General features: G+C 32.5%; 2 protein-coding genes across 2 annotated transcripts; both read right to left on the minus strand.

The window, feature by feature from the left end:
• Window positions 1-1363: 1363 nt before the first annotated feature.
• On the minus strand, window positions 1364-5536 carry LOC133698137 (glutamate decarboxylase 1-like). The gene is made up of 7 exons (XM_062120967.1): window positions 5307-5536; window positions 5016-5220; window positions 2930-3130; window positions 2618-2832; window positions 2279-2532; window positions 2122-2174; window positions 1364-2045 (listed from the first exon to the last, which is right to left on the minus strand). The coding sequence occupies exons 1-7, from the start codon at window positions 5390-5392 to the stop codon at window positions 1557-1559; spliced, it is 1503 nt and encodes a 500-aa protein (XP_061976951.1). The 5' UTR covers window positions 5393-5536; the 3' UTR covers window positions 1364-1556.
• Window positions 5537-8334: 2798 nt separating this feature from the next.
• Window positions 8335-12992, minus strand: LOC133699568 (glutamate decarboxylase 1). The gene is made up of 7 exons (XM_062122864.1): window positions 12813-12992; window positions 12475-12679; window positions 9996-10196; window positions 9666-9880; window positions 9294-9547; window positions 9148-9200; window positions 8335-9055 (listed from the first exon to the last, which is right to left on the minus strand). The coding sequence occupies exons 1-7, from the start codon at window positions 12896-12898 to the stop codon at window positions 8570-8572; spliced, it is 1500 nt and encodes a 499-aa protein (XP_061978848.1). The 5' UTR covers window positions 12899-12992; the 3' UTR covers window positions 8335-8569.
• Between the last annotated feature and the right edge of the window lie 2364 nt (window positions 12993-15356).

Here is a 15356-nt window from a genome sequence, read left to right on the forward strand (position 1 = left end):
ATATCGGAACCCAATTAAATAATGAATTATACATTTAAAAATGAAATTAATTAATGTAAACAGTTATTTGTCAGGGATAAAATTGAAGATCGCCTCTGAATTTTTCATCCTAATAAATAATTTTTTTAGGTACGGGTGCTTGTTAAGTTTCATTTAATACTTTTAATCAATCACAATGTTTTCTTTTTTGTTTATAATTTATTATAAAATTATAAGAATATTGTCATAAAAAAATAACACTTATTTAATGTCTTTAATACATATGTAATTGGTTTTTTTTCTTAAATATCTGAGTTTTTTTTTAACGAAACAATAAATTAAGTTTAATAAAGCTCACATTTTTTGAATTCTAATATCATAAACTAATTTATGGTGCCCCCCTCTTTTTATTCTAATATTAAAAAAATTAAAAAACTAAAAGAGATTAGTCACTATAAATTAAAATAATATAATAATTATTTTATTTATTTCAACAAAAATAATTGAATTGTCTATTAAAGGTAATACAGTGTTTTTTTCAAGGTATACTAGACATAACTAAATTGACCGGGATAGATTATTTTTTCAATAACCTGAGTCTCAATTTTTTTTTTTAAATCTCTAGCATTACCTAAATATCATTTTTTTTAGTTAAGAAAAACCTAACCTGGCCTCCTTCCATAATGCAAAACACTTATCAATTATTGTCTACCAATTTCATAATATTGTCCTTCTCCCTTGAACTAATTTGAAATTACCTGTAATTAAGAAAAGGTCCACTAAAACACCTCTTAAGATTGAAATTTCAAGGGATTGGTTAATTATCTTTTGTGTTAGGCTTATGAAACAAGCTCAATTAGACATTAAAGATAATTTTCAGGAAGTTTTTTTTTTCCTAATCATGTACTTTAAATATCATTGTGAAATATGAAAAGTCACTCGAGAATACAGCTAGAGAATAAAGCTTAAGAGTAGTGGTGAGAAAAAAATCGAAAAATCAAGAAAATTGAAAAAAAAAAATAGCTGAAAAAATTGAATTGTGAAAAAAACCCAATAAAACCAATTAAAAATTTTAAAAAATCAACCAGTTCGGTTTTGGTTTTATATTTTGGTTTTATAAGTCTAAAACCGAAAAAACCGAACCGAACCCAAACCGAAAAAACCCAGAAAAAACTGAGTTAAAACCGAGCCAAATCGAAAAAAACTGAGCCAAACCTATTTGAACCGATTTTTGTCCTAAAAAACCAAACCGAACCGAATCCGGTCAGTTTGAACCGGTTTTGATTTTTTTTTAATTTTGTTTTGATTATTTTTTTTTATAAAAGCTAAACCGAACTGAAAATGATCACCCTACTTAAAAGCGATATATATTATTATCATATAATAAGTAAAATTTTAACAAATTCCAGGAATAGAAAATATTGCAACTTGAAAAATATTATTCGCGTTTTCAAATCAAAAGTATTAAAATAATGCTTTTGGTTTGCAACGCGAATATAATCACAACCACACCGGCATTTCCAAATGCGACTAGGCTCTACTCTTTTGGGAGATAATTGAAGAAGTGAGAAAAATCTTTAGCAAACACCATTCATCTTCTTCTTTTCCATGACAAACTTCCTCCAAATTGTAGTTATCTCCCTCTGGGTCTCTAGAGCAGTTTTCTTCACAACTACAGCACCATGCTGCTCATTATCACCATCACCAGAAATCGAAATCCTAGCACAAACTTTGCATGGTACGGTCTCAAGCTCATGCATAACTTTCTGGATATCATTGACAAGCCGTTCGGCTAGTGTTCGCGAGAAGTCTTCTCGTATAACGACGCGCAACACTGTAATATGTTGAGCATCAGGAGGCATGGTGTATGCAGGCACAATCCAACCAAACCGCCTTAGCATGTCGGATACCTCAAACTCATTGTGGGTGCTACTGTCCTTCAAAGAAAAGGCTACCAATGGTACTCCAGTGTCTTTAGAGATAATGTCGAACCTGCCTGTCAGCTCCAATCCTTCTTTGAGCACGAGCATGTTGTCTCTACAATTCTCCATAACATTCTTGTATCCCTGATGAAAAAATGATTAATAATTTTGGTGTCTCAAAACTAGCTAATTTCTCATGTTCATAGATGTTGAAACCTACCTCATAACCCAAACGAATCAGTTGATAGTACTGGGCAATGACTTGACTAGAACCTGCAACAACAAGAGGCAAGATTTAGCTTATCCATGTAAGATATAGGGTAAGCTAGGTAGGTAGAAAACTGTTAAGAGAAAGCTATTTTGAGCTTGGAAATAACCTTTAGAGAAGTTAAGGGTGAAGGTGGGCTGATCAGCTCCGAGATAATTGATATGGAAGATAAGCTCTTCAGGCAAGTCCTCTTTGCTCCTCCAAATGACCCAACCAATTCCAGCATAAACTAGTCCATATTTGTGTCCACTAACATTGATGCTCTTCACCAATGGCAACCGAAAATCCCATTCAAGATCAGGGTATATGAATGGTGCTATGAATCCTCCACTTGCTGCGTCCACATGGATTGGTGTATCCCATCTGCAAAATAGTGAATTTCTTCTTGGATTTAGTGTAACGTACAGATAAGAATTAATGAATGTCGCGAGAGAGAGATAGATCATACCCAGTTTCCTTGTTCTTCTTAGTCAATAGATCATTCAAGAGCTTGACATCTTCAAACTCTCCGTTCAGAGTGGAGCCAAGGATAGCAGCAACACAGATTGTGTTCTCATCCACCATTTCCACAGCCTTTTCAGGGTCCATCACATAATAGCCTTCTCTTAGCTTCACTTCTTTCAACTCCACTTCAAAATACCTTGCAAATTTCTCCCAGCAAACCTTTCATGCAAAAGGGTCAACAAATTCTCAGCTATACTAGCAATGATCACATTTGACTTATTGAAAAAGAAGCATAGTACTAATCTAAATTTATTACCTGAACATTGGCCCCGGTGACGATGTTGGGCTGATCACAGGGCTTTCCCTCAGCTTTTCTCTTGTTCTGCCATTTTCTTTTGAATGCTAAACCTGCCAACATGATTGCCTCTGAGGATCCTACAGTTCCTACTCCAACTGCAGTCTCTGATTCTCCAAGTGGGGCATTGAAGAGATGTGCTATCATGTTAACACATCGATTCTGCTTGTATAGGAATTAGAAGATGAGCTCCACGAGCTTTAATTAAATGTTCGTTATTTAAAAGATGATTGTAATTTAAATCTGAATTAATTATTTTTTGAGTCAATTGGGACTGATTTGTTTTCTCATTAATAAGACCATATGAAGAATAAGGCAAAATTATATGAGAAGCTAGCTTTATTGTTTTAAGAAGGGAATTATGTGCTTAAATTATTTTGATAATTTTTTAAATTGATTTTTTTTTTTGGAAAAAGACATATTTGTCTCCAAAATATCCCATTATTCTTGCTGGCTCTCCAAACCAAAACCAATTCCCAATTAGATCACTCTTCTATCAAACATCACCCAATTAAAATGGTATCGTTTCTTAAGATTTAAAGGCAAAAAATTTAAGGGGGAGAGGGTTAATTGGGTAAGGTCTAATCGATTAGGGGATCCGATTGGGATTTTGTTTTGTTTGGGGACATTGTTGAGAGTTGCATGATAGCTGGGGGATAAATGTGTTCTTTGCTCTAATTTTTAATTATTTGAATGTAATGATAATATTGTATATGAATTCTCCTTAAAATAATTGAATTATTTTTAACAACGATTTCTTAATAATTTTGGTGCATTTATCTATAATGTGATCTTTCTAGCTTCTTAATTGATTTTTTTTTTGGTATTTTAAAAAATACTGATATTTCAAGAGAAATTATCATACAAGATTAAAGAGAGTTTGTGGTCCAAAATGTGTATCGGGATTCCATCACTTTTTACTGACTGTGAATATGATTTATTAATAAAAACAAATTCCAATCTTATTACCAATCTCTGCTCTAAATTCTTTTAATATCAAAGCTATTAAATATGTTTAGCCCATGGTTGGACTCACATGTTAGATATAAGAATTAACTCGGATAATCCAGGTAGATTTAAAATCATGTTGTTTTATAATTTTTTTTTAGCTTGTTTTTTTTATGTTTTTTTAAGATATTGAATTATATATATATATATATATATATAAATTATTTTTATATATTTTTAAAATTTTCAAATATACTAATATCAAAAATAATTTTTAAAAAATAAAACAAATATTATTTTAATATATTTTTAAATAATAATAAATACTTTAAAAAACAACCTCATTATTTACCTTTGGACACACCGAAATTATAGAGATTAAAGCTGAAATCTCGGATAAACAACACCTAGTCTTAAGAAAAAAGCACCAAGCAAAACTAGTGATGACCCAATCAAACCTCAATCTGCCTTAAAATCTGCCTTCTTTCTGTTTTCTCTCTAGGCCAGCAACAACTATGATAGGAGTATATCAATAATATTAATTATACCATATATATATAGATATGTGATGGTTTTTTGTTTTTTTAGATTTAAATTCCATATATAACATCATATCATTCAATGAGTAAAAAACTGACATATTTATTACATTAAAATAGCATTTAATTATTATATCAGCAAAAGAAAAAAAAATTAATTATTTAAAAAGAGAAAAACTTACTTCAAATTAAACTGTTTAAAAAACAGATCTATCTCTGTTTCTCTAGCCTAATATCTTTTTGTTTCTTCTTGTACATATCACTTTTATCCCGAGACATTAACTAGACGTAATCTAAAGTTTTTGATATAATTTTTTTTTATTTAGTCAAAATCTTTGTATAACAATGATCTGAATAGTGCTGGCTAGGAAACTATCATGGCTGTCACACCTCCATGCATCACTTAATTCATGAGAAGATTACAGATCCAAAGAGCTGCAACAGGTTTTTGATCTAAATGGAATATCCATTTTAGAATTAATTCATGCATGGAAATATATAATTTATGAATGCAACACAAGGATATGATCTGAAATACCAAGCAAATATAATTAACTCGCCTGTAATTCAGTGGTGACAGGATACTCATCCATGTCAACATAGTTCTTGTTAACAGAAGCCATGATGAGCTTGTCGCACTCAGGCTCCATCCATGTTGTCACAAAAGACGCCAGGTTCAGCCTAGGGTTTCCATCCAGCATGAGCTCATCGTTTATGATCTGGTAGGCTGCCTCTTTTGGGATCGAATTCTCTGGCATTCTGAACCTGAAAGAATGTTCATCATGGAAAAAAAATGATTTAAAGATCGAAATCAGAAAAACAGATTCAGGAAGTGATGGGATATAGATCACCTTGGAAGCGAGGCTCGAACATATCGAGATGCGAAGGTCGAGTGGACAGAAACATCAGTGTCTAGTGCAGTCTTGGAGAGAGCCATGGTGTGAAGACAAGATCAGAGGTAGCAGAGAGGCAGAAAACGAGAGAGGGATGATGCTTATATGGTGAAAACTTTGAGGCTTTGTATTTGCAGCTTAATTTTCTTGCCATTTCTAACAGACATTGACGTCATTTATGGTTACTCTTTCATTTCTTTTTTGTTTGGTTGGGGGAATTATGGAGTACAGTGTTTTGTTTTTTAATCTCTTAGCATTTTAGGATTGGCCTCATTTATTTTTAGATGACATTTCCTGTTGATTTCATTTATTTCCTGTTCTTTTTATTTTTATTTTTTTATTCACTGTTTTTTTTAAGCAGGTTTACATCTTGCTCCATTGCATTTGATTAATGTTAGATGACAGAAAGAATATAAATATAAATATATTTAATTAAATAGATAAAAAAAGACATAATTAATTAAATGTTTTAAAATAGTTTTGAAATGAATTTTAATATTATTAAAATATGAAGTACAATAAGACATATATCTGTTTTTAATTTTTCCGTTTCGAAATATAAAATAATAGTTAGTTTTGAAATAGTTTGTGTATTAATCCAAAATAAATCTCTTCTGTCAAACGATCTTAAATTAAAAGACCCTCTTCCTTGTGCTTTTAAAATAATTCAATAAATCATGTACTAATTTCCAATTTTAAATACAAAAACTAAAGAAAAATCATATATTTTTAATCATCAAACCAATTGTTTCCTCGCAATCAGTTTAATTTACTGAATTAGTAGTTCTCACAACTAAATAGGACATACAATTTCTTTATTGTGATGGTTTTTTTTTTTTAAGTTACTGGTAATCTACTCTTCTGATTTATTTCATAATTGTCCTTGAGAATTGATTGCACATAATTAAATTAAAAGATATTAAGGAGTACTGCTGGAATTATTGTAGCGTGCTAAACATTTATGCACTTTCACATAAATTATTGTTGATTGTAATGGTGTGTTTTTTTTAAAAAATTTAATTTAATTATCAAACTTTTATTTCACACAATTAAGCTTATTCGAACTTAAATTAGACTTTGATTGCACATATTTTTTTTGAGGGACAGTTGAATTGAAAGATAGAGGATTAAAGTGAAAAAAGAGAGTAAAATAAACGGTGACCTTGCAATTTATTTGAAAAGTTCAATTTAGTCCCACATCTTTTTTAGCTAGTAGGTAAGTCGTCCTTTTAATTTTTAAAAATTTAATTATGATATCTTTTTTTAGTGGGAGTAGAGAGAAGGGCTTGTTGAATTTCAGTGTAAATAGAAAAAGTTGTCGTTGATATAATGATTCTAGCAATAGAAAAGATCTATTTTTATATCAAATAATTTTTTATAATGAGAAGAGTTCAAATTAGGTATGTGTTTTTATTTTGAAAATGTCTAAAAAAGATATCCGAGCTTAGAAAGATTTTTTTATTTTAGATTGATTTTGGATTTTGAGGCAGTTTTTTTGTGTTTAAGGATGCCATAAATTAGTTTAACAAGATTTTTTAGATGTTTTTGGTAAAAAAGATGGGTTTTTAGGTGAAAAAACAAGAACCTTGTTTTTCCAGCCACTAATCTAGGGAATTCTAGACAATGTGCCATTTTTTTTTTCAAACAAAATTAAGGCAGACTAACTTAAAAAAAAAGTCAACATCCTGCACGCGAGCCTTTTCTTGATGGGTTAGATGTTTGGCTTAGCTTACCAGGCTCAACAACATCCACCTCATGGTTTTTTTTTCTTTTCTTAATTTTGATTTTTTAAAATACCATCTTTTTTATATATATCTTTTTTAAAATAACACCCGATTACATGAGAGATGCAAGGACACTTCCTTGACCCATTCAGAATTTGATCTGAATTTATAATTGGAGGTTGGATTATCCAATAGACTTGATAGAAATCAGGTTTACAATATCTCAAACACCACGGTCAAAGACATGCAGACAAGCCATATTGTATCGACTGCTAGTTCCTTGTATTTGGGTTCGAGCTCCTAATCCTTGGTTATCAAGATGATTATATGAGAACAAGTAGAAGCTCGGATGACTTGGCTTAGTGCTGAGATGATGCAACTTAAATCCGAGATGATTGAACTTAGGTGATTGTACGAGGAGGTGTTGCCAAGTCTTGATGGTTCATGTGGTCTACCTACCTCATTGCCCATTTGGTCTCGATGAAGATTCATCTCCTCCTCTTTCAGTTTCTGTCTATTATATAAATTGTTTTCAATAATACTTTTTATATTAATAATAAAAAATTTGTTTTTTTTATTTTAGTTTTATTTCTTTTATGTTTTTTTAACTTTTTTAAATATTAAATATAATACTAACGGAATTACCGATAAACTTTGAATTACATATAGAATGACTGACATGATAAGTTCTTTATAAAGTTCTAGAGAGTTGAAAAAAATTACATGACATTGCCATTAATAATTACAAACAGAATTACCGATAGACTAATTCTCTCGAAAAGTTCTAGAGAGTTCAAAACAATTTACAGGACTTGCCAGTGACAATACATGGATCTCCGATGGGTTAATTTTACCAATAATATGCATTTTATCACTGATAGAATTACCTATGGTTTATTTTTTTCGGTAATATGCCATAATTTTCAAAGAAATTATTAATGAAATAATACTAATTATTTTTTTATTTAGTGTGTTTTTCTTGTCTGTAAAATCATTGAAGATTATACTACAGGAAAATGATTGATATAATATAATTCATAGAAAATATATTTTTCAATTACCGGTTATCTTCCATAATTTCATCCGTATATTCTTTTTTAATAAAATAAAAATTTAAATATCAACAAAATATTTAGTTTCAAGTTTTATAAGTATGATTGAAGTATTTGATATGTAATTTAATTAATCCACCCTCTTCTGTTTCGATTATGATATTTAGGAACCTTTTTTTTTTATTATGGAAGAATATTTTGGAAGAAAACTTAATAAAAATCTGACGTCCTCATAATCCTTGCTTGATTAAGTACTTCAAGCATAAATCCATTCCTGGGTTTCAAAAATACACACAATCAAGTAGTTGTACATCACATAACGATGACACAAGAAAACAAAAAAAAAAAAACAATTTGATTGATTAGCAACACTAGCTCAACATCATAAATAATAAAATTGCGAGAGGGAAAATCACTCCAGCTCAATCCACCACCCTTTCATTCTCTAGCAAACACCATTCATCTTCTTCCTTTGAATGACAAGCTTCCTCCAAGCTGTAATAATCTCTCTTGTTTCTTTCTGGACGTCGTCCTTCTTGTCTTTATCGGCCACGGCATCCTTCTCTTCATTAGCCAACACAATCTTGGCACTGATCCTAGATGGCAATGTCTCAAGCTCATGAAGAACCTTGCCAATGTCAATGACAAGACGCTCAGCGAGTGTCCGAGAAAAATCTTCTCGAATTACGACGCGCAACACAGTAACATGTTGAGCATCAGGAGGCATGGTGTAGGCAGGCACAATCCAACCAAAACGCCTTAACATGTCGGACACCTCAAATTCGTTGTGGGAGCTATTGTCCTTCAAAGAAAAGGCCACCAGTGGCACCCCATTGTCTTTCGAAACAATGTTGAACTTGCCTGTCTTCTCTAGTCCTTGTTTCAGCACCAGCATGTTGTCTCTACAATTTTCCATGACATTTCTGTATCCCTGATGAACAAGATGTGTTTCTGATGTTAATTATGATTTTCTTATGCAAAGTATAATATGATTGATCATGTTAACATGTGTTAGAGAATCACCTCGTAACCCAACCGAATGAGTTGGTAATATTGAGCTATAACTTGACTAGATCCTGCAAAAGAAAAATAGGGTAAACTGAGTATAGATTTTGGTCATGAAGAACTGAAGGAAAACGTTATGAATCATGGATGTTTTGTCAAGTTACCTTTGGAGAAGTTAAGGGTGAAGGTTGGTTGATCAGCTCCAAGATAATTGATATGGAAGATAAGTTCTTCAGGCAAGTCCTCCTTGTTCCTCCAAATGACCCATCCAATACCAGCATAGACTAGTCCATATTTGTGCCCACTGACATTGATACTCTTCACCAATGGCAACCGGAAATCCCACTCGAGCTCCGGGTATATAAAAGGTGCAATGAAGCCACCGCTGGCCGCATCTACATGGATCGGAGTATCCCAACTACAGAAAAAAAACTCAGGATTAAACAGAAAGTGGATTCAAAGCATATCCCCCCCCCCCCTCTAAGATGAGCAAACTTATTTTGTTAATAAAGTATATAAACATAGAGATTAATTACCCTGTTGCTTTGTTCTTCTCCACCAGGAGATCATTCAAGAGCTTGACATCTTCAAATTCTCCATTAAGAGTGGAACCAAGAATAGCTGCAACACAGATTGTGTTCTCATCCACCATTTGCACTGCTTTCTCAGGATCCATCACATAATAGCCATCACTAAGCTTCACCTCCTTCAACTCCACCTCAAAGTACCTTGCAAATTTCTCCCAACATACCTTCAAGAATGAATAAACATCACATTATTTAGTATGATTTCATGCACATTATGGTAAGTAACTTGTACCTTGAGCATTAATTGTTATCAATATATATTCATATTAATCACAATACCTGAACATTGGCTCCAGTGACAATGTTAGGCTTATCGTAAGGCTTTCCCTCAGCTTTTCTCTTGTTTTGCCACTTCCTCTTGAATGCCAAACCAGCCAACATTATAGCCTCAGAAGATCCAACAGTTCCTACTCCAACCGCTGTCTCCGAGTCTCCAAGTGGAGCATTGAAGAGATGGGCTATCATGTTAACGCATCGATTCTGCATGCAGAATAAACAATCATCACATGGTTCAGCTCCTTTGCAAAAAAAAAAAAAAAAGGGTCTTGAAAATTCATCAAATTAAAGACTAACAAATGCAATAATCAATATTTTCTATCTGTGGTTGAATGGTTACTTTATATTTAAGAATATCATAATTAACTTTAATATATATATTTTTTACAGTGAATACAGGTTAACCCTGGTGACCACAATCCAAGTCTTATTACAGATATGACAAATATCCTGTTCTTTGTTGAAGCTCAATTGTGTACAGATCTGCCATATCTGTATTCGTCTTTGTCATTTGGAAAAAAAGAAGAGAGAGAGAGTAGAAGACAAAAGTACATCAATTGTTTTTGACATGGCTAAAAGAAGAATTGATGTCCTCGCCTAAAATCGAAGGGCCATTATGATTCATCACGCTTGTGCCATTCATTCATCGCTGGCTCAATGGGCCCAGCAATGGAGTCGTCTTCTTCCTGGCTCACCGACTAGTGGATGTGATGATAGAAGATGAAAAAGTCCTTAAATCACGAATTCTCTAGGCTGTCGGTGTGTGTGTGTCTTGCTACTTTTGGGAGAATCAAAATAATCATAATTTCCAAGGTTAATCTCAATTAATTCTTCGCTGATAAAACAGAAAGTGAATCCCTGTTTCCTAATCTCTTATAACAGGCAGGTGGATCGTGACCTTTTGTTTTAGGGCATACTGTAAAAGTCAACATCTAATTAAGAGAATGTTACATCATTGGACAGCTCGAACCATCATCTTCACACAGCCAATAGTTCAATAGGTAATTTTGGACCTGCAACTATAAAGTAAAGGCTTCAAAATCGGCAAGAATCAAGACTAAATTTATTCAGTTCGATCGCACTATCCAATCCAACTCCAATTCAATTGATTGCATTCATATTACACTTTTGTATTTTATTAGCTGGCTGCTTTCGGAAAGTTTAACGCGAATAGAATAAAAGTTTTTTAGATTTAAAATTATTTAATTTTTATCAAATAAAATAAAAATAATAAGATAAGAGTTTGCTTGGTTAAAAAATAATTTCAACCTAAAAATTTAAATTATAAAGTGAAATTTTAAGAACAATTTATATTATATTATTCTTTATCAGAATTACTTGGATTATTCTAGATTTTCAAGTTTTTTTTTTTTTTTAAAAAAACTCAAAATATATTATTTTGAAAATAATCAGCAAATTATCGAGTTGATTTGTGCAAAAATGATGCAGAGTCCTTGTCTGCTTAATTTTCAACATTCAAGTTATTATGTCAATATTGTACCTGTGGATGAATAATGATGACGATTCTATCCACGTGCGGAGCAAGAAAAAATAAAATTAAAAGGTGAAATTAAAAATATTTCTTTGTAGAGAAAATTCTCGGGTAATATTGTTGTGTAAATATAGTTTTAGTTGCCAGTAATCTACTAGTTGTTTTTCCCTGCAATTCATGCTCTAATCAGAATTTTCTTTATAGCTATTTTTCTATAAATATTTATAAGAGAGGGGTTAGGAAAAATATTTTCTTGTCGGAGCCGGGGCCCTATCAACCCTCTATCTCCGCCACTAATTCTATCATTTTAAAATATTATTTTTATTATAAAATGATCAAAATAATATATTTTATAATGTCAATTCTACACATTAGATATTAATATTCCATTAAAAGTCAATTATATCTTTTTGTAAGATTGATTAAAAGGGTACTCGACAACCTAGTTTATTCTGATTGTTTAATATTCTTAAACTTGTTAAATTAACTAGGGGATGCGTGGAGACCCATCACCAACTTACTAGCTAAGAAAAGCATATATATGGAATAAAGGAGAGCTGCAAGCATACGTACATCGACAACCTGACTGTATAATTTAATATTCAAATTCGATTTTTCTTTTTTCTTTTTTTAATACTTGAATATATATAATTATAGGAAAATAAGTTGAAAATCATTTGATATTATAAAAATAAGCTAGAAAAAAATAATAATTTCTTTTTGTCCGGCGGCCAAGGACTTGTCGTTGTACAATACTTAAACCATCCTGTCCGTAACTACCACATTATACAAGTAAAGATTAAATTATTTTAGAATATAGTCTTTATTAGAATCCAATACTTTAATGCATTTTATAGCTTAAGTAGGTAGATGTAATGAGCTGTCTAAATTAATTTATTTAGTTCTGAAGACTTAAATCTCTGTGTAGGAGAAGAAAATAAATAAAAAAATAGCAGCAAAATATCGTGTGTGAAGGTACTGGTGGCTTGCCTGAAGCTCAGTGGTGACAGGGTATTCATCCATGTCGACGTAGTTTTTGTTGATAGAAGCCATGATAAGCTTGTCACATTCAGGCTCCATCCATGTCGTCACAAACGATGCTAGGTTCAGCCTAGGGTTTCCATCCAGCATGAGCTCATCGTTTATGATCTGAAAGGCTGCCTCCTTCGGGATCGAGCTCTCTGGCATCTTGAACCTACTCGAAGGAAAATAAAATACAGGAACACCATTTATTCATCATGTGTGTGTGTAGGTGGATTCAAAGGCGATATATGATAAAAAAAAATTGGAGAAGAACATGATCAAGATGATCAGACTAGTAATTATACCTGGGAAGTGAAGCTCGAACATATCTAGAGGCAAACGTTGAGTGAACGGAGACATCAGATTCTGAAGCTGTCTTGGAGAGAACCATCGTGATCAAAGAGAAGTGTGAAGTGTTGCTGAGATGGGAAAGAGTCAAGAGTGAAATTGCGTGAGGAAGGTGAGACTCGAGGGCAGGTTTAAATAGAGAAAGGAAAGAAATGTCATTGGTCAGTCCTTAAATATTACTGGAGTAGGTAGCAGGTTACATATTTTTCCAGAAAAAAATATATTTAACTATTATAAACGTTTTTTTAAAACTAAATAATAATTCAGATTATATTTATGACCATTTTATTTGAATTATACGGGAAAATAGAGAGGTAACAATAGTAAACAAGAAAATATATATATATATATCTATATACATATATAGATATATAATTGCTATATAAAAAGGATAAATAAGCTAAAAATATTAAAGAGAACGAGTATTAATTAAAACATTAGTTTTAAAAATATTAAAAAATATTCATATAAAAAAGTATTGATAAAAATCAAAATTTAAAAACAAAAGAAAAATGAGGTCAGGTATTGTTGGGTCTAGTAAGTCAGGTTAAGCACTTGGTTTAACCCTGAAGGATAGCTTAATTGGTCAGGCCTTCGGTTTGCTAGATCACAGTTTGAGTCCTTTAAGAACCACCGGAGACTTACATGATCGTTAATTTCAAAACCCGTGGGATGAGTCAAGGCATGTACAAGTTAGGTCGAACACCCATATTAATAATAATAAAAAAAGATCTTTGTACAGTTTTTTAATTATTATTTTAAGTTGATAGGACAGATCGTCCGTTCCTTTTAATTTAATATAATTATTTAATTTATACTATACTATAATTATAATTGGTAAAAAAACAAAAACAATGGTGATCTAAATAATTGTGCATACAGTCTCTTCTTTTGCTAAAAAAGAAAGAGCTGATCGTGCATTGGATGCTCCATTCCAAGCTAGCTCCCAATGCCATCTGGGCCTTAATTTGTCTAATTCAATTGGCCCTTTTTCTTTGTTTTTTTTTTTTTTTAATTTCATTTACTTTATGCAATTAAGGACTTTCTTTTTTGCATATATCAAGATTTGATGGCATTCGGGAAAAGAAAAGCCCCCCATAATTAAGGCCAGCATTATGGATGCCCATGCCTAAAATCTTGACTCGAGTGAGTTGGATATATTGCGTTTGGGTAGAGGGAAATCTAAAGTCAATATAACCATGTGCCCTCTGTCATTTATTACCGTTGTCCTTCTGTTCGAGAATCTAGAGTGCTTGTCAGACTTTTGAAAGCAAATTTTTTTATTTTTTTGTGGAGGCTATGAACGCGGAAAAAACTCTTCGGCACGACTGATTATTCAGTGGTTTTTGTATTGTTCTTGTATGCAAATTGTTGCCTCGGGGGAACATTTGCCATGGGCCCTCTGCAATTAATTGCCCTCCATAGATTTCCCTTCCATCATGGCAACTAATTTTCAAAGATACGTGGCTGCTTCAATCCCTTCTTCCACTTCCTGTGAGAGCTCAGTTTGAATTAAATCCTTACTTTGATCAGAAATTTCTAAAATATTGGGGTTTACAGGCAATAAATAGTATTTAACATAGCTGACAACGTCAAGCTAGAAATCCAAAGCACTTCACCCCCCCTGTGTTTCATGAATTACCACCTTTTCTTTTTCCATCCCTTGAGCAAAAAACCAAGAAGCTGGAAGAGAAAAGGGGCATGGAGGTAGGGATATCAATGGCTTTCCATGAGTCGGGAACATGTATGGATCTTTCATACTGGATCCCAACACAATTGAGTCTTGGGTAACTATCGGTACTCATAATTAATTCGGATTTGAATGCTATAGTTTACAACTATTTAGTATATAATTATCGTGGTACATATATAGTTTTGTTTTTTAACTCCAAGGGTATTTATTTATCTTGAGTTGTTCCTGTCAAATAAACTAGTATCTATATCAAATTTGAAACCTGAATTTTTATCTCCAAGTTTTGCCGGAATCTGATGAAGTGAGTTGCTTCAGGTAACTCTTCATCGACATGAAATTAATTGCCATCTCAGCCAAGCGGTTTCTGAATTATTATTATCTTTAAATTACTGTTGGGCACAATTGAAAGCAACTATGCATTAATCGGCTTGAGCACGTTTTATGCATCCAAATGAAGGAAAGCTCCGATGCATATAAAAATGGGGGACACGTCCAAGCCGAAGAAAGCCAGAAAAAGGAGCGGTTAATCTGGAAACGTACATGCTGGGATGTGAAAGGAATTGCTAGTGCTTAGAAAAACGACATCCAAACATGTTTTTTCTCTCGAAAATGGAGATGGTGCCTGTGCCAAATAGAACAGCCCAGGTTTTGTCGTCCTGTAATTGTGTACGATAACATGAATCATGATGCCCAGGTGGGCCGATGATGATAGATGATAACTTTGAAATATAAAGGAGTGGTCAATGAAGTTTTGGATGTTCTTAGCTACTGTTCTTGATGATATTTCAGAGAGGGGAGGGGGGGTGGG

Source organism: Populus nigra, chromosome 7 (assembly GCF_951802175.1).
Source record: "Populus nigra chromosome 7, ddPopNigr1.1, whole genome shotgun sequence".
NCBI classification, from domain to species: Eukaryota; Viridiplantae; Streptophyta; class Magnoliopsida; order Malpighiales; family Salicaceae; genus Populus; species Populus nigra.